This window comes from Heloderma suspectum, chromosome 2 (genome assembly GCF_057233095.1).
Source record: "Heloderma suspectum isolate Gila_16-S chromosome 2, 16-S_ref, whole genome shotgun sequence".
NCBI classification, from domain to species: Eukaryota; Metazoa; Chordata; class Lepidosauria; order Squamata; family Helodermatidae; genus Heloderma; species Heloderma suspectum.
In genome coordinates this window covers 403,763,733-403,789,582 of record NC_139459.1, presented here as the reverse complement: position 1 = coordinate 403,789,582, position 25,850 = coordinate 403,763,733, and the positions used below count along the sequence as shown (strand labels likewise).

Below are 25,850 nucleotides of genomic sequence, written 5' to 3'. Positions count from 1 at the left end.
CCATGGAGGCTCAGGTGTCAGCTGTGAGCCGGACAGCGCTGTATCAACTCCATCTGATACGGTGGCTGCGCCCCTTCCTTCCCGACCATCTGCTCCCATCGGTAGTACATGCCCTGGTCTCCTCTCGTTTAGACTACTGTAATGCGCTCTACGTGGGGTTACCCTTGAAGACGGTTCGGAAGCTGCAGCTGGTACAGAACGCGGCGGCTCGCCTGATTAAAGGCAGCCGCTGGCGAGATCACATCACTCCAGTGCTGAAGGAGTTGCACTGGTTACCAGTTGTTTTCCGGGCCAAATTCAAGGTGTTGGTTTTGACCTTTAAAACCCTATATGGTTCCAGCCCAGCCTATCTTAAGGAGCGCCTCCAGCAACACCAGACAGGTGGCTTAACAAGATCAGCCTCGGATGGCCTTCTGTCTGTCCCATCAGCCAGGACAGCTAGACTGGTGGGGACGAGGGAGAGGGCCTTTTCTGTGGTGGCCCCCACTCTGTGGAACTCCCTCCCTAGGGAACTCCATCATGCCCCCTCTTTAATGAGCTTCCGTCGTGCATTAAAAACGTGGTTGTTCAGGCAGGCATTTGGGGTGGGTTAGGGTATTTAAAAAAAAAAATTATGGTAGAATTTTATTGTTTTAAATTGTTTTATGGTGTGTTGTACATCGCCCAGAGTGGCTGGGTGACCAGCCAGATGGGCGATTAATAAATTTAATAATAATAATAATAATAATGCAGGACACGGAATAATGGGCTCAAGTGACGGGAAGGCAGATTCCGGCTGAGCATCAGGAAAAACATCCTGATTGTTAGAGCAATTCAACATTGGAACCAATTCCCTTGGGAGGTGGTGGGCTCTCCCACGCTGGAGGAATTCAAGATGAAGGTGGACAGCCATCTGTCAGGGATGCTTTGACTTAGATTCCTACATTGAGCTGGGGGTTGCAGCCGTTTGCATCCCTGCAGTCAGCCATGATAGGCTACGTAAATGTTTACGGAGCCTATCATGGCTGATTTAAAAGAAAAAAAAACCACGCGTATGCAAATGGCGGCGTCCATGGGCGAAGCCATTTGCGTTCCTTATTTTGGCATGTCTTAGTCTACGTAAACGGCGAAAATAAGGGGAACGCAAATAGCGTAGCGTCTACGCTATTTGCATTCCCCTTATTTTCGCCGTCTTAGTCTACGTAAATGTTTACGTAGACTAAGACGTGCCAAAATAAGGAACGCAAATGGCAGCACCCATGGGCGCCGCCATTTGCGTACACGCATTTTTCTTTTCTTTTAAATCAGCCGTGATAGGCTATGTAAACATTTACGTAGCCTATCACGGTGTTTTTTTAAAAATCTAGCTGTGGCAGGCTACGCAAATCTTTACGTAGCCTATCACGTCTTTTTTTTTTTTTACTGAAAATGGTGGCAGTGGCAGCTGGTCGGAAGACTGGCCGCCACAGCCGCCACTTCCCAACCGCTGCCGGAGCCTCCGCTGGAGCTGCTGGAGCCGCCGCCAGGAAGATCTGCCCAAGGTAAGTCCCGTCCCAGGGGGGTGGCGGGGGGTGGCAGACCGTTCCGCCACCGATTTTGGGGGGGCGAATGCACTGGCATTCGGCCACCCCGAGATTCTTGGCGGAATTCTCTGACATCCCTACAAGTAACAAAGGAAGAGTACAGGGAGGTAGCACAGAATTGCAGGGATGGCGTCAGGAAGGCTAAAGCTGAGAACGAGCTGAGTTTAGCGAGGGATGCTAAAAACAACAAAAAGGTTTTCTTCAGCTACGTGCATAGTAAAAGGCAGAGGAAATAAATGGTTGTTCAGCTATTAAATAAGGATGGCAAAACGATAACAGATGACAAAGAAAAGGCAGAGGTGCTCAATTCCTACTTTGGCTCAGTCTTCTCCCAAAAGAGGGTCTATGACCCCCCTGGCAAAGGCGAAGTACAGGCTGAAGGGGCAGGATTGCAGCTTGAGATCAATAGGCATATGGTCAAGGAACATCTAGTTCCTTTGAATGAGTTCAAATCTCCAGGGCCAGATGAACTGCATCCTAGAGTAATAAAGGAACTGGAAGAAGAACTGGCAGAAGACGGGGAAGTGCCAGATGACTCGAGGAGGGCTAATGCTGTCCCTATCTTCAAAAAGGGTAAAAAGGAGGAACCTGGGAACTACAGACCAGTCAGTCTGACATCAATCCCTGGGAAAATTCTGGAGCAGATGATAAAGTAATCCATCTGGAAGCACCTTGAAAACAATGCTGTGATTACTTGAAGCCAACATGGATTTGTCAAAAACAAGTCCTGCCAGACAAATCTGATCTCACTTTTTGATCACGTAACCTCCCTTGTAGACCATGGGATGCTGTAGACATCATATACCTCGACTTCAGCAAAGCTTTCAACAAAGAGCCCCATGATCTCCTGATGAGCAAACTAGCTCAAAGTGGGCTAGATGAAACAACGATCCGGTGGATCCACAGTTGGCTACAGAATCGGACAATACAGAATTGATAAGCAAAGAGTGCTTATCAATGGGACCTTCTCAAACTGGGGAGAGGTAACGAGTGGGGTACCGCAGGGCTCAGTCCTGGGCCCAGTGCTCTTCAACATTTTTATTCATGACTTGGAGGAGGAGGTGCAGGGAATGCTGATCCAATTTTCAGGTGACACAAAATTGGGTGGGATAGCTAATGCTTTGGAAGACAGAAACAGAATTCAAAGCGATCTGGATAGACTGGAGCGCTGGGCAGAAAACAACAGAGTGACATTTAATAGGGATCAATGCCAAGTTCTGCACCTAGGAAAAAGAAACCAAATGCACAGTTACAAGATGGGGAATATGTGGCTCAACAACAGTACAAGCGACAAGGATCTTGGAATTGTTGTCAATCACAAGCTGAATATCAGCCAACAATGTGAAGTGGCTGCAAAAAAGGGCAATGCTCTTTTGGGCTGCATTAACAGAAGCATAGCTTCCAAATCCCGGGAAGTACTAGTTCCCCTCTACTCAGCACTGGTTAGGTCTCATCTGGAGTACTGTGTCCAGTTCTGGGCACCACACTTGAAGAAGATGCAGACAAACTGGAGAGGGTTCAGAGGAGGGCACTGAAGATGATCAGAGGACTGGAAACAAAGCCCTATGAAGAGAGACTGAAAGAACTGGGCATGTTTAGCCTTGAGAAGAGAAGACTGAGGGGAGATATGATAGCACTCTTCAAGTACTTGAAAGGTTGTCTCAGAGAAGAAGGCCAGGATCTCTTCTTGATCATCCCAGAGTGCAGGACACGGAATAATGGGCTCAAGTTACAGGAAGCCAGATTCCGGCTGAACATCAGGAAAAACATCCTGACTGTTAGAGCGAGATGACAATGGAACCAATGACCTAGGGAGGTGGTGGGCTCTGCCACACTGGAGGCATTCAAGACGAGGCTGGACAGCCATCTGTCAGTAGGGATGTCAGAGAATTTCGCCACGAATCTCAGGGAGGCCGAATGCCAGCGCATTCGGCCCCCCAAAATCGGTGGCAAAACGGTCTGCCCCCCCGCCCCCCCCCGGGACGGGACTTACCTTGGGCAAATCTTCCTGGCGGCGGCGGCTCCGACGGCAGTTCAGCGGCGGTTCGGCGGCGGCGGCGGCAGCCGGTCTTCCGACCGGCTGCCACCACCGCCATTTCCAGTAAAAAAACCAAAAAAACAAAAAAAATGTGATAGGCTATGTAAAGATTTATGTAGCCTATTACGGCTGAGTGAAAAAACAACAAAACCATGCATACGCAAATGGCGGCGCCCATTGGCGCCGCCTTTTGCGTTCCTTATTTTGGCACGTCTAGTCTACGTAAACCTTTACGTAGAGTATGGCAAAAATAAGGGGAACACAAATAGCGCAGCGTCTACGCTATTTGCGTTCCCCTTATTTTTGCCGTAGTCTACGTAAATGTTTACTTAGACTAGACATGCCAAAATAAGGAACGCAAATGGCAGCGCCCATGGGTGACGCCATTTGCGTACGCACGGTTTTTTTTTTTAAATCAGCCCTGATAGGCTACGTAAACATTTACGTAGCCTATCACAGCTGACAGCAGGGACGCAAACGGAGGTGGCTACGGCCGCCGCCATTTGCGGACCCGGCCGGCCAGGATTCAGGGGGGGAGGGACGGAGCGCCTCCCCCCCTGGCCAGAATTTCGGGGGAGGGATGGAGTGCCTCCCCCTCACCTCAAATCAAATTTCGTTAAAAGGTAAGTGACTTTCGTACATCCCTATCTGTCAGGGATGCTCTGACTTGGATTCCTGCATTGAGCAGGGGGTTGGACTCGATGGCCTTGTAGGCCCGTTCCAACCCTACTATTCTATGATTCTATGATTCTATGAAAAAGGAAGGAGCATTTGCCCCTATCCAGAGCCCTCCTCATATCATCCACCAAGGCGACCAAGGCCATTTCTGTCCCATGCCCAGGCCTGAAGCCTGACTGAAATGGATCTAGATAATCGGCTTCTTCCAAGTATGCCTTCAACTGCATCGCCACCACCCGCTCAATCACCTTGCCCAAAAATGGCAGATGTGAGACTGAGCGAAAGTTGTTCAGAACTTGGGGATCCGAGGGGGGCTTTTTTAAAAGCGGTCTTATCACTGCCCGCTTGAGGCCTAATGGAATCACTCCCTCCTCAAAGGAGGCGTTCACCACAGCCTTGATCCCCTCATCCAGCCTCTCTCTGCAGCCCATAATGAGCCAAGATGGGCAAGGATCAAGTAAGCAGGTGGTCGGCCTTACAGACGAAAGCACCATGTCCACTTCCTCAGAAGGAAGAAGCTGGAACCGATCCCACAAAACCGGTGTGTAATATAAAAATTACAGCTTAATCTCCCTTTACTCAACTTTCCTCTAAACTAAATAATCCCAGATGCTGTAACCTTCTTCCCTCAGAGGGGAGTTTCTACTGCCCTTAATCAACTTGGTCGCCTTTTTCTGCACCATTTCCATCTCTGCTATATCCTTTTTACACAGTATTCCAGCCTTGGTCATAAATCTGCATGAAAGTAGCACAGCAATATTTACAGCGCAGTCCTATTAATCTCTACTCAGATGTCCCATTCAGTTCAGTGGGATTTTCTCCCAGGTAGGTTTGTCTAGGAATTTATTTGGGAATAAGTCCCACTGAATTCAACAGAGCTCATTTCTGGGTAGATGTATATAAGATTGTACCGGTTTTGTGGGATCGGGTCCAGCTTCTTCCTTCTGATGAAGTGGACAAGGTGCTGTCATCTGTAAGGCTGACCACCTGCTTACTTGATCCTTGCCCATTTTGGCTCATTATGGGCTGCAGAGAGAGGCTGGGTGAGGGGATCATGGCGGTGGTGAAAGCCTCCCTTGAGGAGGGAGTGATGCCATCAGCCCTCAAGGAGGCCGTGATAAGACCATCTTAAAGAAGCCCTCCTTGGATCCCCAAGTTCTGAACAACTTGGGATATTTTTAGAAATGTGATGTTTTTAATGTAGAATTTTATTGTTTTAAACTGTTCTATTGTTGTACATTGCCCAGAGTGGCTCGGTGACCAGCCAGATGGGCGATTTATGAATTTAATAAATAACCCCCCCCCCCAAAACCCATAATTACATGATTGACAATTTGCTGCCATTTCATGGTACCGAAAATATACCCATTGAAGTGGCCACCCTCCCTTTACCTGAGGGTAGCACCTGGCCCAGATTGTAGTATTCTCCTTGGGGTGCAGAAATAGGGTTATGTGTTTAATGGCTTCAGCTTCCCAAACTCCTAAGGCAGACAAAAGGTCATTCCAGAATGAAAGCAGTTCCCTGGCGAATGCTAAGAGATACACCCAGCCACTTGAGTCTTGACCTCTTGGAAGATCCAAGCATGAAATGGGCAGAACTGAGATATCAGATGTGGCTTCCTGGGGTGTGTTTCCACTGGCGATTTACTCCAGCCTGGCTGTGTGTTGAGGTCGCATGGTTTCCATGACGTCGTGGCCATGCAGAAGGTGTCCCGGAAAATCCGGTTCTTCTGAGACTGGTTGTAGTCTGACTTTTCCTCTTTTCTTCAGCTCGGTTACGGTCCTGTTGGGGTGTGTTCCATCTCCCGCACTTGCTCTGTTATCATAGTCCTGCCCTTGGGGGGTGTAGCCCTGCCTATGGGGGGGTGTCGCTCACCTGCCCATGATCTCACTGACCCAACCCTTTCCCTCCCTGTTTTCTGGACGTTTCGATGCTGTTTTGGAGCAGGATGCCGAGGGACCAACTTTTAAAAAATACGTTGAAAATAAGTGCTAGATCACAAGTGCGTCTAAGTGTGCTATCGTGGGCAAGCAAATGCTCCCACTACAGCCTGAAAATAAGTTTAACCTCAGGTTGCTTCCACAGAACTACACGTGGGGAGGATCCATGGTTAATACGTATTCCTTTGTGTCCTTCGGTCCCCTTTCACAAGCTTCATAGTTCAGCTTCCGTATATTACACGCTAAGGCACATACCCTCCATGTCAGTATCTTGCTATCGCTCTATCGCTCTATCACGGAATGGCACTAACACTCATTTGCGCTATTGGGTGATAGCACATTTATTCAGGGGTGCCTGCTGATGAGGTAGTCTGGTATTTTGAGGGAAAGGGGGAAAAATTGGAGGAATGGGGCATTGGTCTGGGAAGTCTACTCTGAAGTAAATCCTGTTGTGATCAATGAGGCTTGTTCCTGAGATTGCCATGAAGGGGAGTAGAGCCTGGAGGGGGGAGCCTCTCCTATTGGTTGAGCAGCCCCTGCCAGTGTGGTGACGTTCATTTCCAATCCTCCCACCCCACCCAGAAGTATGTTTCCGTCAGGGATTTACAAGGGAGCGGTGCCGATCGCATGAAAATGCCAGTATTCCTTCGTTTGCTTTGCCCTTCCGTTTTGGTGGAAACATGGCCCTGTTTTCTCATTGGTGGTGGTGGTGGTTTCTCTCCCACTCTAGCTTCATCCTTTCCTGAGAAACTCCCAGTTTTACAATAATTCTATGGATGGAGTGTATTTAGATGACAGCGGAGATCTGGCAGCCAACTTTGACATCGTGAACTGGGTGAGGTTTCCCAATAGGTCTGTCCGTAGAGTGAAATTTGGGAGAATGGAAAGACGCAGATCCCTAGGCCTCAAGTTCACCGTTGACCAGGATGCCATTGTGTGGCCCAAATGGCTCAACCAGGTGAGGAAAATCATTCCTTTCACGTCACTGTATTTCTTGACCATCTCTTAACCTCTAATCAGTGTAGTAGGTTCCAAGTGACTATTCCCGACCCTGGTGCCATCAAAATACATTGGAGTGCACCTTCCATGTTTCCAAGCCTTCATGGACATTAGCTGAGAATGATGGGAGTTGCTGTTGCACACACCGGATGGGCACCATGCTGGGGAAGGATGCCCCAGGCGGGGCTGCCTTTGACTCCCTGCCCATTCCAACCAGCAGCAGTTCTTCTAGATCTCAGAGAGAGGGGAGCCCTTTCCCTACTCTGCAACACAGCTGCGCACCAGAAGGATTGCCTCTGCACAAACACAGCTTGCAGGTTACTTGGTACTTCAACTCTTTGTACAGTTATATAGCACCACCAGGCTGTATGATACGTGATGGACAGGTCCCTCAAAATTGGACACAAGGGAAACAAGAGAGGAAGGGGAGGGGAAGCCCTGGGGGTGGGAGGGGGGTAAACTAGGGATGTCGGAGAATTTCTCCACGAATCTCCGGGAGGCCGAATGCCAATGAGTTCGGCCCCCCAAAATTGGTGGGGAAATTCTCCGACACCCCCCTGCCCCCCCCGGGATGGGACTTACCTCACGCGAATGTCCCTCTCGGCGGCGGGTCCCGACGGCGTTTCGGGGACAGCGGCAGCGGCGGCCGGTCTTCCAACTGGGTGCCGCCGCCGCCATTTCCCAGTAAAGTAAAAAAAAAAAATGTGATAGGCTACGTAACAATTTACGTAGCCTATCATGGCTAGATTTTACGTAGCCTATCACGGCGTTGCCCTTATTTTCGCCGTAGTCTACGTAAATCTTTATGTAGACTACCCGTGCCTAAATAAGGAATGCAAATGGTGGCGCCCATGGGCGCCGCCATTTGCGTATGCACTCCCCCCCCCCAAGTCAGCCGTGATAGGCTACGTAACGATTTACATAGCCTATCATGGCTGACTTTGAAAATCTAGCCGTGACAGGCTACGTAAATCGTTACGTAGCCTATCACATCTTTTTTTTTTTTTTAACATTTTTTTTTCTTTCGCAGCTGGAGAGGCAAGGCGCTCCCCCCCGGCCTGAATTTCGGCGGGTAGGGATGGGGTGCCTCCCCCCCGGCCTGAATTTCGGCGGGGAAGGGCGGGGCGCCTCCCCCCCACCAAGAATTTCGGGGGGAGAACCGAAGCGCCTCCCCCCCCACCGAAAACAGCTGTGGGACCAGGTAAGGGACTTTCGTCCATCCTTAGGGTAAACTGGGAAACCACCACTGTGTTTTCAGTGGCATGTCTTTGGGCTTAGCTATGGGCTTCACATTCAATTCTATCAACCCTGTTGCGTCCTTCCGACTCTCTCTCATTTCTGTAGCTCAATTGGCCCTAACATCTTTTCCTTGATGCTTCTTATCTTTTTGCCTAGCCCCTGCCTCATTCCAGGTGTGTGGAAAGCTGTCGCCCTGGATTCGTTAAGGTGGTGCAGGAAGGAAGGCCAGTCTGCTGCTATGCCTGTCCTCCCTGCATGGAAGGGACCATCTCGTCCCAGGAAGGTGGGTGACTCCAGAGGAAAAAGCAGCCCATGGGGAGGAGAGAAAGGTTTTCTGAAAGGCATTTCTAAACTTGGATCCTTTGAAGGATGCTTTACAAGCAACATGTTGGGAGTAGCTGATCCACTGTTGCATTGCATGTCCAAAATCTTTCTTATCTACTTTTTAGTGGCTATAACACATGTTTAGATGGTTTTTACTTGATTCATTTATGGCCCATTGGGGCACATTCCTAAGGGTACATTTGTATTCTTTAAATCACTTTAGTCTGAATAATAGTATTGAATTTCAAACTTCTTATCAAATTAAATAAATGTAACAACACACACACACACACACACGCACACACACGCACTCTCCAGAACTCCATGATGTGTTACAGGTGTATTTGTGACACAAGAGTTATTTCTTTGACTCCATCCTGCCTTATGAGCTCGTGTTCTCTTCTCAAAACATATCCCTTGCACAGACGCTCTGAGAAGATCCCCCTTGTTTGCTTCTTTGGTCACATTCCTGGTTTTATGCATCATTTGACATTTCCGTAAGGGCGATGTCGCTATCCGTCTCGTATGAGCGCTAACCCCAAGGTGCCACGAGTGCAAGACCTGGCCCCTCTTGTCTGGATCCTTTCGTATCAGTTGTTGTTGTTGTTCAGTCATGTCCGACTCTTCGTGACCCCACGGACCATAGCACGCCAGGCCTTCCTGTCCTGCGCTCTTTCCCGGAGCGTGCTCAAGTTCATATTCATTGCATCCGTGATGCTATCTAGCCATCTCATCCTCTGCCGTCCCCTTCTCCTTTTGCCTTCGTATCAGTAAAGGGCACCAATGACCGAATGACCCAAGCACCATTTACCAATAGTCTGGCACTTTTGTTTCCTATCTGGGAAGCCTCAAAGATACGGGAATTTTAGTTACTCTTGTACCAAGAGACTGAGCTGAGTTGCATTGGGCTTTGGAATCCCATATTTTAATTAGGGATGGGGGAGAAATTCTCCACGGACCCCAGTGAGGCCAGTTTCAAAAGAATCCACCCCCCTGGAGTCTGTGGGGGATCGGAAGGCTTATCTCTGCCTCCTGGAGGAATCCAGTGCGGCCGGATCCTCCCTGCCAGCGATACAGCCACCATTGTAGATTGACTGCAGCTGCAAATGCTGTCCAGGATGCATCCAGGGACTCACCCTGCCCCAGCGATACAGCACGGCAATCATGGCCGGCCATATCGCCAGCAAAGCAGAGCTGGTGGCCGGCTCCGCAGGATTGCGACAGAGCGGAGCTGGCTCCAGCCTGGCTTCCAGCTGGCCCAGATAAATTCTGGGGGAAGGAATGGATCGCCTCCCCCCCTGCAGACCCCCACCCCCAGACTGGCAGGTAAGGGATTCGTACACCCTAATTTTAATCCACAATTCTCTTGGAGGAATCTTAATTATTGCATTTCCTCATTGGGCAGCAGGAATAAGGAGGTACAAAGATGGAAGCTTTGCAAATATCTTTGTTGGAACGTAAAAGAACAGGAATTGCTAAGGAGGTCAGGGAGATGTTTCTCTTCTTCTTTCCAGATGCAGACCATTGCACCAAGTGTCCGGATGATCAGCATCCAAACAAGGAGCAAGATCAATGCATCCCTAAGGTTATAACTTTCCTGTCCTATGGAGAATATTTGGGGATCATCCTGGCTTCCTTTGCCCTATTCTTGTCCTTAATCACAGGCTTTGTGTTAGGAATCTTCATCAAATACCTGGATACTCCGGTAGTCAAAGCCAACAACCGGGACCTCTCCTACATTCTCCTCGTCTCCCTCCTGCTTTCCTTCTTGTCCTCCTTCCTCTTCATTGGCCGGCCAAGGAAAGCGACCTGCCTCCTGCGACAAATGGCCTTCAGCATCATTTTCTCAGTTGCCATCTCTTCTCTTTTGGCCAAAACAATCACTGTGGTGCTGGCCTTCTTGGCCACAAAACCAGGGAACAGGATGAGGAACTTGCTGGGAAAGAGTTTGGCTAACTTGGTTGTCATTTCCTGTTCCAGTGTCCAAGTTGTCATTTCCACCATCTGGCTGGCCACCTCTCCACCCTTCCGAGATTCTGACAAGCACTCAGAGCCAGGACATATCATCCTGCAATGCAACGAAGGATCTGTCACCATGTTCTATGTTGTCCTTGGCTACATGGGCTTCCTGGCTGTTGTCTGCTTCACAGTGGCTTTCCGAGCCAGAAAGCTGCCTGGGGCCTTCAATGAAGCCAAGCTGATCACCTTCAGCATGCTGGTCTTCTGCAGCGTTTGGGTGTCCTTTGTGCCCACCTACCTGAGCACCAAGGGGAAATACATGGTAGCCGTGCAGGTCTTCTCCATCTTGGCCTCCAGCGCTGGGTTACTGGGCTGCATCTTTCTCCCCAAGTGCTACATCATTGTTCTGAGTCCTGAACTAAATACAAAGGAGCATCTCATGATGAAAACAGGATAAATCTGGTTCCCCCCCCCCGCACATTCTACCATTATTCTGTGCTATATCCTGTGCCTGGCAAAAAAAAAGCTTCATTCCTACTTTGGAAAACCATCAGAGAAAAACATTTTGGCCATTTAATCCTGCTATTTTTTTTTAAAAAACGCATTATTCTTGCTTTAAATGCTCTCTGCTCTTAACTAGGGATGTACGAAAGACACTTACCTGTTTGCGGATTATGTTGATGGGGGGGGCGTTCCATCCCTCCCCCCGGAATCCTCGCTGGGGGGGAGGCGCTCCATTCCTCCCCCCCCCGGAATTCTCCGAGGCCAGCTGTGCTCTGCGGTAGCTCCGCGGAGCAGCCGGCCCGGCCCGGCCAGGTCAGAGCCATCCGCAGCCGGATTTCCGGCCGCGGAGGGCTCTGGGTAAAAACAACAACAAAAAAACGCGTACACAAATAGCGGCGGCTACGACCGCCACCATTTGCATTCCTTATTTTTGCCCTCTTCATCTACGTAAATATTTATGTAGACTATGACGGTGAAAATCAAGGGGAATGCAAATAGCGTAGCGGGCGCTATTTGCGTCCCTTTTTGATTCCCCGTTTTAGCCTACGTAAAATTTATTTAGGCTATTTACGTAGGATAAAACAGGGAATCAAAAAGGGACACAAATAGCGCCCGCTATGCTATTTGTGTTCTCCTTGATTTTCGCCGTCATAGTCTATGTAAATATTTACGTAGATTAAGAGGGCAAAAATAAGGAACGCAAATGGCGGCGGCCGTAGCTGCCGCCATTTGCGTACACGTTTGGTTTTTTTTTAACCCACCCAGCCATGATAGGCTACGTAAAGATTTACGTAGCCTATCACGTTGTTGTTGTTGTTTTTTTTTAAAACCTAGTCATGATAGGCTATGTAAATCTTTATGTAGCCTATCTTGGGATGTCAGAGAATTCCGCCACGGATCTCGGGGAGGCCGAATGCCAGCGCATTCGGCCCCCTGAAATCGGTGGTGGAACGGTCTGACCCCCCCGCCTCCCACTGGGATGGGACTTACCTTCGGCGGATCTTCCTGGCAGTGGCGGCTCTGGCGGCGGCTCCGGCGGCTGTTCGGTGGCAGCGGCTGCGGCGGCCGGTCTTCTGACCAGCTGCCGCCACCGCCATTTCCTGTTAAACAAAAACAAAAAAAGTGATAGGCTACGTAAAGATTTATGTAGCCTATCACGGCTAGATTTTTAAAAAACACCGTGATAGGTTACGTAAATGTTTACGTAGCCTATCATGGCTGATTTAAAAAACAAAACAAAAAAAACGCTCGTTCGCGTAAACATTTACGTAGACTAAGACGGCGAAAATAAGGGGAACGCAAATAGCGTAGACGCGTGTGTTTTTTTCTTTTAAATCAGCCGTGATAGGCTACGTAAACATTTACGTAGCCTATCACGGCTGACTGCAGGGATGCAAACAGCGGCGGCTATGGCCGCCGCCATTTTACGTCCCTGCTGGCCAGCGGCTGGATGTCCAGTCGCTGGCGGAGCCAGCCGGCGGCTCCGCAGGATGTCTGCGGAGCGGAGCCGGCTGGCCGGCCAGGATTCCGGGGCGGGGAGGAATGGAGCGCCTCCCCCCCGGCGAGGATTCCGGGGGGAGGGACGGAACACCTCCCCCCCAACCATTAGCATAATCCCCGAAAGGTAAGTGATTTTAGTACATCCCTAAACCTATCACGTCTTTCTTTCTTTCTTTCTTTCTTTCTTTCTTTCTTTCTTTTTCTTTCTTTTTTTCTTTTCTTTTACAAGAGTGGAAATGGTGGCGGCGGCGGCAGCCGGTCGGAAGACTGGCTGCCACCGCCGCCGCCGCTGCAGCTGCCGCTGGAGCCACCGCCGCCGCCCGGAAGATCCGCCCCAGGTGAGTCTCGTCCCGGAGGGGATCCGCGGGGGGGCGGGGGGTGGCAGGCGGTTCCGCCACGGAGTTCGGGGGGCCGAATGCACTGGCATTTGGCCTCACCGTGATCCGTGGCGGAATTCTCTGCCATCCCTACTCTTAACTACTTTGAGGTTTTACTATTGTGAAACACCCTGAGTTGTCTTTTCAGGCCTGAGTTGTCTTTTTCCGCAGGCAGGCAGGAACGTTTCTTGTTCTGGCAGGCCTTTGGGGATAGTGAGTCTGGACCTGTGAGAATATGATGGAGCGGTACTATTGTTTGCTGTCTTTCAGAATTTTGAGATTTTATACCATTTTAATATTATTAATGATTTAATTATATTTTTAACTTTTGTATATTTCTATGTATATGTTTTAACTGTACCAGTTTTTCATGTTGTAAAGCTGCCTTGAGTCCCAGTATTGGGGAAAAGGTGGGATATAAATAGATATAATAATAATAAGAGTAGATCTCTCCATCTATCTCCACCAGATGTACGAACATCAGAAGAGCCCTGCTGGGTCAGGCCAAAGGTCTATCTAGTCCAGCATTCTGTTCACACAGTGGCCAACCAGCTGTCGACCAGGAACCCACAAGCAGGACACAAATGCAACAGCACCCTCCCCACTGTGGACCACAGTTGGAATACTGTGTACAGTTCTGGTCATCACATCCTAAAAGGATATTGCAGCATTGGGAAAGGAGCAGAAAAGGCTGACAAAATATATCAAGGGCTGGAGCAAACACCAAAATGAGGAAAGATTACGATGTCTGGGACTGTTTAGCTTAGAGAAAAGGCAAGGGGGGGAGACACGATTTGTTGTTGTTCAGTCGTTAAGTCATGTCAGACTCTTCGTGACCCCATGGACCAGAGCACGCCAGGCCTTCCTGTCCTCCGCTCTCTCCCAGAGCGTGCTCAAGTCCATATTCATTGCATCGGTGATGCTATCTAGCCATCTCATCCTCTGCCGTCCCCTTCTCCTTTTGCCTTCAGTCTTTCCCAGCATCAGAGTCTTTTCCAGGGAGTTTTCTCTTCGCATTAGGTGGCCAAAATATTTGAGCTTCAGCTTCAGTATCTGTCCTTCCAATGAGCGGAGACACGATAGAAGTCTACAAAATTATGCCTGGTGTGGGGAAAGTGGAGAGGGAGACATTTCCCTCCTCTCTGGGTGATGAAAAATAATAAGGATTTATTCACAGCCAAAGGGAGGAGGAGATTAAGAAAGAGATAGCAAACTATAAGTCTCGGAGAAGAAAAGCTGGAAAAGGAGAGGAAGAAGGAAAATCTTAAAATCGAAAGCTTCCTTCCCTCAAATGGGGCTATGAATGCTGTGAGTATCAAAAACAGTACTAAGAACAGACTTGCGGCATTGGCCACAACCCCTATCGGCACCTCAGTCTGCCAAGAGATAGAAAGCAGTCTACTAATTAAAACCCCTGTGAAGGAGAATGCAGGAAAGCATAAAGCGTTAGGACGGAAAGTAAACAGTCAGAAGGCAGAATATGCTTTCCCTACACAGCCAAATTGCCTTCCTCAACAGCTGGGTGAAATCTGCTTTACATCTGTAGAAACTCTAATTTTAATTCTAGAACGTTTAAATAGAATTGAAGGGCAACTAAGACCCTTTATTCAAACGTACACTCACCCAGTATCCAAGTTAGAGCAAAGAGGTGAAAACGAGGACGACGCCATTGTTACACCCCCCCTCTTTTAATCCTGAGCAAATGCAATATGTACATCACAAGACAAAAGGGAGAGTACAAAGAATACTCCAAACAAATCAGGTCCTCATATGCTTCCCAAAGAAAGATGCACAGCTTTGGACAAATAAAAAGAGAATCCTTACCTCTCTGACAGAATTACTGAATTGTGTTATACCCCTGTTGGATTTAAAACACTTCCACTTTCTGCCATCCCAAACGGACTGCAAAAGATTATTCCTAGACTTTAAGGCAACAACTGTGCCTTTGCAACTTTTCCACTCGGCACAGTACCTGAGAGGATATGATATAACCCCTCAGAGAGTTTTTAAAGAGCTCGGAGTTAGAGCCCTTGCCAGAGTTAGAAGGGTTAACTATGGCACCACTTTATCATCGACAATTCGGACAGCTGTGGAGGAGTCTAGCCATGATAAGAAAGATAAACTGCTAAAGAATAATTATCGTGAGCTGGCTGCTAACCACCCAGTCGAGCAGGATGGACTCTTAAAATTCAGGAACAAACTGGACAAGCCAACGAGAATCAGATTACATGAAGAAGATCTGGCCTTGGAGAGAGATAGTGATACTTTAGATCTTGACTCTTCTACCCAGACAAGTCTAGCCCTTATGAGCTCCCTGGACCTAAATTTGGGCACCCCTGATAATCACTTGGACTCGGATATGAAACCAGCTGATAATGTGGGACTGGATAAGAGACTGCTCCACTCCTTATTGACCAAGGAAAAGCCTATGGTAACAAGGACCCCAGAAATAACAGTAATTTCAGACCTACAATTGTATAGCAGAATGGCTAAACCTCATATTGGAAATTCATCTGAGCTATGTATGCCACAGACTGCCATAATGGATGACGGGGAAGTGGAACTAGAGATGGAGGCTCTGATGGGGACAAGGGAGTTGACCCCAATAAGGCCACTCCCTGCAATGGAAAGGAAGGACTACAACTCCTATGTTATGCATGAAATATCTTCAATAGCCCTAGAAAGGACGCTGGATGAGATCCAGACCTGGAGGCCTCAGACTTCTGCTGAGAAACGTATAGAAGGATTACAAAATTCAACAAGTATTCAGCTTAGTACAGAGCCGGACGATGCTGCAGAAGCAGACTGCCAGGCTGCTCCGATACTCCAAGTCAGTGCCTCCAGCCCTCAAGGGATGACTGGACACCATTTAACATCAGGTGTGATGTATCCCCAAGTTGATTCCCCATTGGGAAAGAATTGGATGGATTCACCTGTCCCCTCAATTGGACGGGCCTCAGAGTTAACAACTGAGCTGAGTGAAGAAAAAAAGGGTGCCCAGGAGTTGGAAAGCACCACTCCTGAGTCCCAATGACACGCAAACAACCATCATATAAATAAAATTGGCCTTACAACATGGAACATAACCGGCTGGGCTGGAATCCTGCAGGACCCTGAATCAAAAGACTATCTCTCTTCCAAAGATATTGTACTGCAAGAAACATGGGTCCAGGGGAATTTGCTGTTTAATGGTTTTCAATCATATTCTATTGGAGCAGTCCCTGGGGAGGGACACGGAAGATGTAAAGGAGGTTTAGGAATCTTAATTGCTACATCTTTGTGCGTAAGCACAGGGATGCTGCCATCCTATAAACATGCAATGGCTGTCCTTGCTCATTTTGATCGATGGGATCTGTCAATAATAAATATTTATCTTCCCCCTCAAAAGAAGAAATTACAGACTGGGGAAATTTGGGCAGAATTTGAAACATACGTAGCAGATCTGCTGCAATCCTATGCCAATACATATGCAGTTTTGGGAGGGGACTTTAACGCCAGGATGGGTCCAAGTCATCATGCCCTATATTCCCAGCAAAAAGCTTATCCCCCTACACCTAGTATAAGTGGCCTTCCATTAACTCAACAATCTAACGATATAAAATCTAACTATTCTGGGCTCTTACTACAAGGCTCAACCTGCACACTCTTAATGGTGCATTCGGGAAAGACCTTCCGGCGGAATTTACCTATCTGGTGGGAACCAGAATGAGTCAAATAGACTATCTTATTGTATCAACAAACTTGATTCCCTTTTTGAAGGACATGGTGGTCATCCCAAAACTTCACAGTGATCATCTCCCAGCCTTATTGACTTGGAAAGCCCCGCACCCCTATCTACGAAGTGCCAATCGCTATATGCCTATGACACTCCCTGAGGGGGAAGCTTACTGTCGTGTCAAATGGACCCCAAGGATGGACATGGAATTATGGGCTGTACGTGCATCAGACAACATGCAGAACATTAGGACATCTCTAATACTTAACACCCAAATAATGAGCCCGGTGGAATTATATCAGGAGTTAGCCCGAGAATTGAAACAAGCCTTCATTCGGAGAGCAAGGGTGCCTCAACAACAGCACCATCCACCCTCGAAGCCCTGGTTTGATAGGGAATGTGCTCAAGCAAAAAATGCCTTACAGAAGGCCTATCAAAAGTCTAAATTTAGTTCTGACCTGAAGGCGGCTCAAGATCTTCTTGAACAGAAAAAATCCTACAAACAGCTACTGACACAAAAGGGAAAAAAAAGGCTTGGAAGGAGAACTCTGTGAAACTGATTCAAGCAGCCAAATCTAAGGATCCAACCATGTTCTGGCGGTTGATAAAGATCTCGCCAATTTGTGGACCAACATTGCCAGACTGTTATATCCATCCAAAGGCTTGGGGGAAGCATTTCCATCAATTATACAAGGACTCTGACACTGCCCTTGTGGCCTGGAATATTGCGCTTGAAGATGCTCCACCTTGGCCCCCGGTCCTGGCTTCAGAAATTTATGATCTAGCTGCCCAGATGAAAACAGGCAAAGCACCGGCCAAAGATCTGATCCCTCCAGAGGTGGTCAAAAACAACGTAGAATGGTGGGCCCCGGCTCCAGCATCGCTATTCATCTGCAATGACATGGCTGGGCAGATACCAGAAGATTGGGGCTCTGCCATTATTGTTCCTATATTCAAGAAGGGAAAGAGAGACGACCCCGCAAATTACAGGCCCATCAGTTTATTAAGTACTATTGGTAAATTATACGCCAGGTACTTATAGAGGAAGCTGAAAGACTGGCTGGAACAGGATATGATATTGGCGGAGGAGCAGGCAGGCTTCAGGGAGGGTCGCTCTACCATAGATCAACGCTTGGTGCGACAGCATCTCATCGAGAAATACAGCTCAAACAAGGTCACCTCACTTTATGTAGCCTTTATAGACCTTAAGGCAGCTTTCGACTCTATCTCAAGGGTCGAACTACGGAAGAAATTAGAGGCCTCCAACATTGATAGGCGCCTGCTCCTCCTCATTCAGCCTCTATATAGGGACACCTCCCTTAAGGTCAGATGTAGTGCTCACTGCCACCTTACAAAGGCTGTTCCACCACAAAAAGGGGTCAGGCAAGGCTGCATTCTCGCCCCACTTTTGTTCAACTTCTACATCAATTCAATGGTAGACCAGCTAAACCATACCGATTTTCATCCCCCCAAAATTGCGGGGAGGCATATAACTACTTTACTATATGCAGATGATGCAGCTATTATCTCAAGGACTCCAACTGGGCTTACAAGAGCATTGCGTAAGTTGACTGAATACTGCGAGGAAGAAGATCTGATGATCAATTATCAAAAAACAAAAATCATTACTTTTTCAAAAAGACCAAAAAATCAGATCATGGATGATACACCAGCATAAGATTGAGCAGGTCTCCCACTTCAAATATTTAGGGGTGGTCCTTCAAGCAAACGGTTCCAGGAAGGCTCACGGCGAGTATGTGGCGTAAATGCACAGAGAAGCTCGTCAGCAATAGCACAACGTATGAGAACGAAAGGCGGCCACCATATCCCTTTAGCCCTCCAATTATACCGAGCAAAAGTACTAGCGCAATTATTGTACGGTTCTCAGTTGGGGCCTTCCCGAATACCCAAATATTAGAACATGTACAATCAAAATTTGGGGGGGCAATATTGGGTGTTCCTAGGGATGTCTCCAATGCCAAGATAAGATTAGAGACTGGCCAGATCAAAATTGAAGCTAGGGTCTGGGTGGCTATTCTTGTGTACCGGCTTAGACTGTCATATTTTCCTACTGGCCTTGCCCCACTAATTTTGCAAGACGATTTTAAATCGAGTTGGATTCAGTCAATTGAACAGAAAATAGCTTTCCTGGGGCTTCCCTTAGCACCCAATAATAGTCTTCAGACACATGTAGGAAGAAAGCCAGACCATGAAGCACATGGTCTTCGATGTCTATACACTAATGGCCAGAGTATGGGAAACAAACAGAATGAACTTCAACTCTTAATACAGGAGGGAAATTATGACTTGATAGGTGTAACTGAGACTTGGTGGGATGACACTCATGACTGGAATAAAGCACTTGAAGGATTAGGGATGGCGGAGAATTTCTCCCCGAAACTTCGGGGGGCCAAGTGCCAACGTGTTCGGCCCTCCGAACAAGTTTCGGGGAGAAATCCTCCGAACCCCCCCGCCCCCCGCACCCCCCCTGGGATGGGACTTACCTTCGCCGAATGTCCCTCCCAGCGGCGGGTCCGGCCGGCGGTTCGGCGGGTGTTCGAGTGGGGCGGGAGCGCGTACGGATAATGGCGGCCCCCATAGGGAGCCGCCATTCCCGTTCCTTATTTGGTCGCTGTAGTCTACGTAAAGATTACGTAGACTACGGAGAAAATAAGGGCAACGCTATTTGCGTTGCCCTTATTTTCGCCGTAGTCTACATAAAGATTTACGTAGACTACAGCGACCAAATAAGGAACGCAAATGGCGGCTCCCTATGGGGGCCGCCATTAGCATATGCGCTTTTTTTTTTTTTTTTAAGTCACCCGTGATAGGCTACGTGACGATTGACGTAGCCTATCACAGCTGACTTTGCAGATCTAGCCGTGATAGGCTACGTTAATCGTCACGTAGCCTATCGGGGGCGTTTTTTTTTTTTTTTAAACTTTTGCTTTCACAGCTGGGTGAGGCGGGAAGCCTCCCGCCCAGCCTGAATTTCGGCCGGGGCGAGGCGGGAAGCCTCCCCCCCCCGGCCTGAACTTCGCGGGGGGAGCAGCGAAGCACCTCCCCCCCACCGCAAACATCCTTCGAGGACAGGTAAGGGACTTTTGTCCACCCCTATGAAGGATATAACTTGTTCAAAAGGAACAGGAGGAACAGAAAGGGAGGTGGGGTTGCATTAAATACATATCTCTGCACAGAAATACAGGAGGATGAGCTTGGTAGCCCCATCGAGAGTATCTGGGTTAAAATAAATGGGTGTTCAGTCGTTCAGTCGTGTCCGACTCTTCGTGTGATATGATGGTCACCTGAATTAAATTCGCCCATGCCTGTCCATTTTAGTTCGCTGATTCCCAAGATGTCGATGTTCAATCTTGCCATCTCATGTTTGACCACCTCCAGCTTACCTTGATTCATTGATCTGACATTCCAGGTTCCTAAACAATATTGTTCTTTACAGCATCGCATTTTCTTTTCACCACCAGACACATCCACAGCTGAGTGTCCTTTCGGCTTTGGCCCAGCCGCTTCAGTCTTTCTGGCGCTACTTGGAAATTCCCTCTGCTCTTCCCCAGTAGTATATTGGACACCTTCCGACCTGAAGGGCTCATCTTCCAGCGTCATCTCTTAGCCTTGTGATAGGTTCCATGGGGTTTTCTTGGCAAGAATACTGGAGTGGGTTGCCATTTCCTTCTCCAGTGGACCACATTTTGTCAGAACTCTCTGCCATGACCTGTCTGTCTTGGGTGGCCCTGCACGGCATAGCTTATGGCTTCACTGAGTTACGCAAGCCCCTTCGCCACAACAAGGCAGTGATCCATGAAGGGGAAAATAATATATAATATAAATAAAATAAATGGAGCAAAGAATAAAAGGAACCTGGTGGTCGGAGTCTACTACTGGCCACCCAATCAAGGAGAAGATGAGGATGAAACTTTTGAAAAGCAAATAGCCAGTGTTTCAAGGAAGCATGATGTAGGAGGAATGGGGGACTTCAACTTCCCCAATATTTGTTGGGAGACAAATTCTGCAAAACATGGCCCCTCTAGGAAATTCCTGACATGTGGCAGAAAACTTCCTCCTACAGAAAGTAGAGGAAGGAACTAGAGGATTGGCTATCCTTGACTTGGTCTTAACCAACAGAGATGACTTAGTGGATAAAGTAGCAGTTACAGGAACTCTGGGGGAAAGCGACCATGTTGCACTTGAGTTCTCGGTTCTAAGGGAAGCAAAAGCCGAGTGTAGCCAAACCCGTACCCTGGATTTTAGGAAAGCTGATTTTAATAAACTCAGAACAATGATCAGTAAGGTCCCATGGCAAGTGGAACTAATGAGAAAAGGAGTCCAAGATGGTTGGCAGTTTTTAGAAAAGGGAAATTTTCAAGGCACAATTAGAAACAATTCCAACAAGAAAAAAAAAGAGAAAGTCAACAGAAGAAGCCAAGGTGGCTTCACAAAAAGCTTAGAGATGACCTGAAAACAAAAATGGACACATATAGGAAGTGGAGAGAAGGCTATGCAACAAAGGAAGAGTACAGGCAGGTAGCACAGGACTGTAGGGATGGCATCAGGAAGGCTAAAGCTGAGAATGAGCTGAGGTTGGCGAGGGATGCGAAAAGCAACAAAAAAGCATTCCTCAGCTACGTGCGTAGTAAATGACAGAGGAAAGAAATGGTGGTTCAGCTATTAAATAAGGATGGCAAAATGATAACAGTTGACAAAGAAAAGGCAGAGGTGCTCAATTTCTACTTTGGCTCAATCTTCTCCCAAAAGAGGGTCTATGACCCCCCTGGCAAAGGCGAAGTACAGGCTGAAGGGGCAGGATTGCAGCTTGAGATCGATAGGCATATGGTCAAGGAACACCTAATTCCTTTGAATGAGTTCAGATCTCCAGGGCCAGATGAACTGCACCCTAGAGTAATAAAAGAATTGGCAGAAGAACTCTCAGAGCCACTGTCTATTCTCTTTGAGAAATAATGGAGGACGGATGAAGTGCCAGATGACTGGAGGAGGGCTAATGTTGTCCCTATCTTCAAAAAGGGTAAAAAGGAGGGACTTGGGAACTACAGACCAGTCAGTCTAACATCAATCCCTGGGAAAATTCTGGAGCAGATGATAAAGCAATCCCTTTGTAAGCCCCTAGAAAACAATGCAGTTATTCCTGGACGCCAAGGTGGACTTGTCAAGAACAAATCCTGCCAGACAAATCTGATTTCATTTTTGGATCAGGTCACCTCCCTTGTGGATGGTGGGAATGCTGTAGACATCATATACCTCAACTTCACCAAAGCTTTCGACAAAGTGCCCCATGATCTCCTGATGAGCAAACTAGCTCAAACTGGGCTAGGTGAAACAACGATCCGGTGGATCCACAGTTGGCTACGGAATCGGACTCAAAGAGTGCTTATCAATGAGATCTTCTCAAACTGGGGAGCGGGAACAAGCAGGGTACCGCAGGGCTCAGTCCTGGGCCCAGTGCTGTTCACCATTTTCTTAATGACTTGGAGGAGGAGGTGCAGGGAATGCTGATCAAGTTTGCAGATGACACAGAATTGGGCAGGATAGCTAATACTTTGGAAGACAGAAACAAAATTCAACGTGACCTTGATAGACTGGAGCGCTGGGCAGAAAACAACAGAATGACATTTAATAGGGATAAATGCCAAGTTCTGCACTTACGAAAAAGAAACCAAATGCACAGTTACAAGATGGGGTATACGTGGCTCAACAACACTACAATCGAGAAGGATCTTGGAATTGTTGTCAATCACAAGCTGAATATCAGCCAACAATGTGAAGTGGCTGCAAAAAAGGGCAATGCTCTTTTGGGCTGCATTAACAGAAGCATAGCTTCCAAATCCCGGGAAGTACTGGTTCCCCTCTACTCAGCACTGGTTAGGCCTCACCTGGAGTACTGTGTCCAGTTCTGGGCACCGCATTTTAAGAAGGATTAAGACAAACTGGAGAGGGTTCAGTGGAGGGCAACAAAGATGATCAAGGGACTGGAAACAAAGCCCTGTGAAGAGAGACTGAAAGAACTGGGCATGTTTAGCCTTGAGAAGAGAAGACTGAGGGGAGATAGGATAGCTCTCTTGAAGTACTTAAAAGGTTGTCAAAGAGAGGAAGGCCAGGATCTCTTCTCGATCATCCCAGAATGCAGGACACGGAATCATGGGCTCAAGTGACAGGCAGCCCGATTCTGACTGAACATCAGGAAAAACATCCTGACTGTTAGAGCAATACAACAATGGAACCAATTCCCTGGGGAGGTGGTGGGCTCTCCCACACTGGAGGCGTTCAAGACGAGGCTGTCAGGGATGTAGACTTGGAGCATCCAAGCATCCAAGCATCCTGTCTGGGATGCTCTGACTTGGATTCTCTGACTTGGAGAATGGATGCTGGATGCTGGATGCTCTGACTGGATGCTTGCTGGATGCATGGATGCTTGCTGGATGCTGGATGCTGGATGCTTGCTGGATGCTTGCTGGATCTTGCTGGATGCTCTGACTTGCTGGATGCTCTGACTTGGAGCATCCAAGCATCCAAGCATCCTGTCAGGGATGCTCTGACTTGGATTCCTGCATTGAGCAGGGGGTTGGACTCGATGGCCTTGTAGGCCCCTTCCAACCCTACTATCCGATGATTCTATGATCCTGGTTCATGTGAAGGTGTTTCTTGGGTAATGGTCAGGCCAAGCTCACATCACCCACCCACCCACCCTGGCCCATGTCAAGAGTGTGGAGCCGCATTGGGAAGGTCTCACAAGGACATTTTTCTCCAGCTGAATGGAGAGTTCAGGAAGTTGCAGAGTTGATGCAACTTTTGTGTAATTATCAAAATCATAGTGATTTATTCCTCTTCCTGCCAAACCTCCAGAGATCTTGCCAAAGCTCACCTCTGAGTCCGCTGACGTAAACATCGGAATACAGAGCAATGCAGGCTGATGTCTTGAATCCCAGCATGAAAGGACTGGCACATAAATGCCTGCTGTGGGGAGCTTAGGGCAGGCGAGGAGGCTGTGTGGGTCGGGAGTTTACGTCCTGTCATCCCCTTCAGATGTGCAGCCGTGCCTGGCTGGGCTCCATTTGGACTGGGAAAGCCACAGAAGCCTCAGACTTGGACGAGGACTTTGGCGTCCTCTAACTACACATTTAATTAGTTCAGAGGAGCTGGCAGGAGGAGGAAGGCTGTGTCAGGCATTCCCAGAATGATTCTGCTATGGCTGCTGCTGCTGCCCCAGGCCACCTGCGGGATGCTCCAGGCCAGATGCCCCTTGACTTTGGAACGGGATGAATCGGCCCCGCTGAACCACTACAGGCCAGGGGACCTCCTCGTCAGCGGGGTCACCTATGCCACAGGAGCGATGTTCCTGCCATCCACTTTCGACAAGCCGCCTTCTATCAACCTGGTCTGGTAAGTCCTTACATAGGTGATGGAGCTGCTTAGTTCTGCTCCACTTGCTACTTGCTTCCTGCCCTCCAGTCATCCATCACAATCAGGGACTGTTCTCTCATCTGTTCCCTGGGAAATCACTGTCCTATTTTGCCTTGGGGGTGTCTGTGTGCACCAACACGGGGCTCCATTCAGTGCACAGCCTGCTGGTGCGTTTGACATGCATCCCACCTTTCTGCCAGTAACATGGCTCTCAAGGCAGAGCAAAAGGCACTCAAGAGTGGTGATATATTGCAAGGCGATTTGATCGAGGGCACTCAGGGCCATTGGACCAGAGCACAGCTGCCGTTCTGAAGCTGAAACTGCCACCAGCTGGGCTCCTTTGGAACCGTAAAGTATATTGTAGGACAAGGAGCTCTTCTCCCCCCTTCTCCATCCCCCCATCTCTACCCCCCCCCCCATGGCTGCCTATTAAGATTGCAAACGTTAGTCTGGAAACCAAGTCCTCCGAGCAACGGTTGAAAGAGCTGGATATGCTTAACCTGGAGAAGCGGAGATGAAGGGGAGAGGTGACAGCAGTCTTCAGATATCTGAAGATGGAGCAGACTTTGTCTTTGCAGCTCCCAAGGGCAAGGCCAGAAGCAACGGGTGGAATGGCCGAGAAGCTAAACATTAGGAGAAACTATGAGTCCCAGCATTTCTGCCTTTGTCTGTCCTGGGTGGAGATGGCGGGAGTTGAAGTCCAAAACATCTGGAGGATGCCAGGCTGGGAAGGCTGCTTCAGGAAAAACGTCCTCATGGAACAAGCTGTTCAGCTGAGGAACTGGCTGCCTCAGGAAGGGGAGGGCTCTCTGCCTGGAGGGATTTCAGCAGAGGCTGGGTGGCCGTCTGTCAAGGATGCTGTAGTTACTTCCTACTCTGCAGATCCTGCATCGAGCAGGGGGTTGAACTTGATGCCCTCCAAGATCAAAACGCTAAGATTCCCGTCCTAGTGATCCCCAACATGGAATTTGTCTTTTTCACAGCAGCGGACTAGATCAATGTTTTTGCTGAGCTGTGCTACACCAGTTCTGATCCAATCAGCATATATGTGAAGATTTTTTTGCCCCAGTGTGCATCACTTTACATTGAACTACATTTGCCATTTGGATGCCCAATTTGGAGAGATCCTTTAGGAGTGCTTCACAGGTTGTTTGTTTTAACCACCCCAAATAATTTGGTGTCACTCATCGGCAAACTTGGCCACTTCACTGCTCACTCCTAATTCCAGATCATTTATGAACTCTTATTTATATCTCCCAGATCCCCCCTATTCTCTGACACTCTGAAAAAACTCTAAAAGGTAAATAAGACAAGGCATACCTTTGCAGAAGCCATGTTGATTCTTTTTCTACAGGGTTTGTCCTTCTATTGCTTGATAATTTTAGTGTTAACAACACGTTCCACCAATTTACCTGAAACGGACATTAAGCCAGCCAGCCTGTCATTTCCTGAACTCTCCCTGGCATCCTTTTTTAAAAATATTGCTTACATTGGCCTCTCCCCAGTCCTCTGGTACAGAGGCAGGTCTTAGGAATATGTTAGATATTTATTTTAAACTATGTGTAGATAATAATATTCAACTA

The 25,850-nt window shown here is 48.2% G+C and overlaps 1 protein-coding gene across 1 annotated transcript; it reads left to right on the top strand.

Moving 5' to 3' along the window:
* Positions 1–6,991: 6,991 nt before the first annotated feature.
* Positions 6,992–11,197, top strand: LOC146356694 (vomeronasal type-2 receptor 26-like). The gene is made up of 3 exons (XM_084830266.1): positions 6,992–7,177; positions 8,614–8,740; positions 10,296–11,197. The coding sequence occupies exons 1-3, from the start codon at positions 6,992–6,994 to the stop codon at positions 11,195–11,197; spliced, it is 1,215 nt and encodes a 404-aa protein (XP_084686392.1).
* The last annotated feature ends 14,653 nt before the right edge of the window (positions 11,198–25,850 follow it).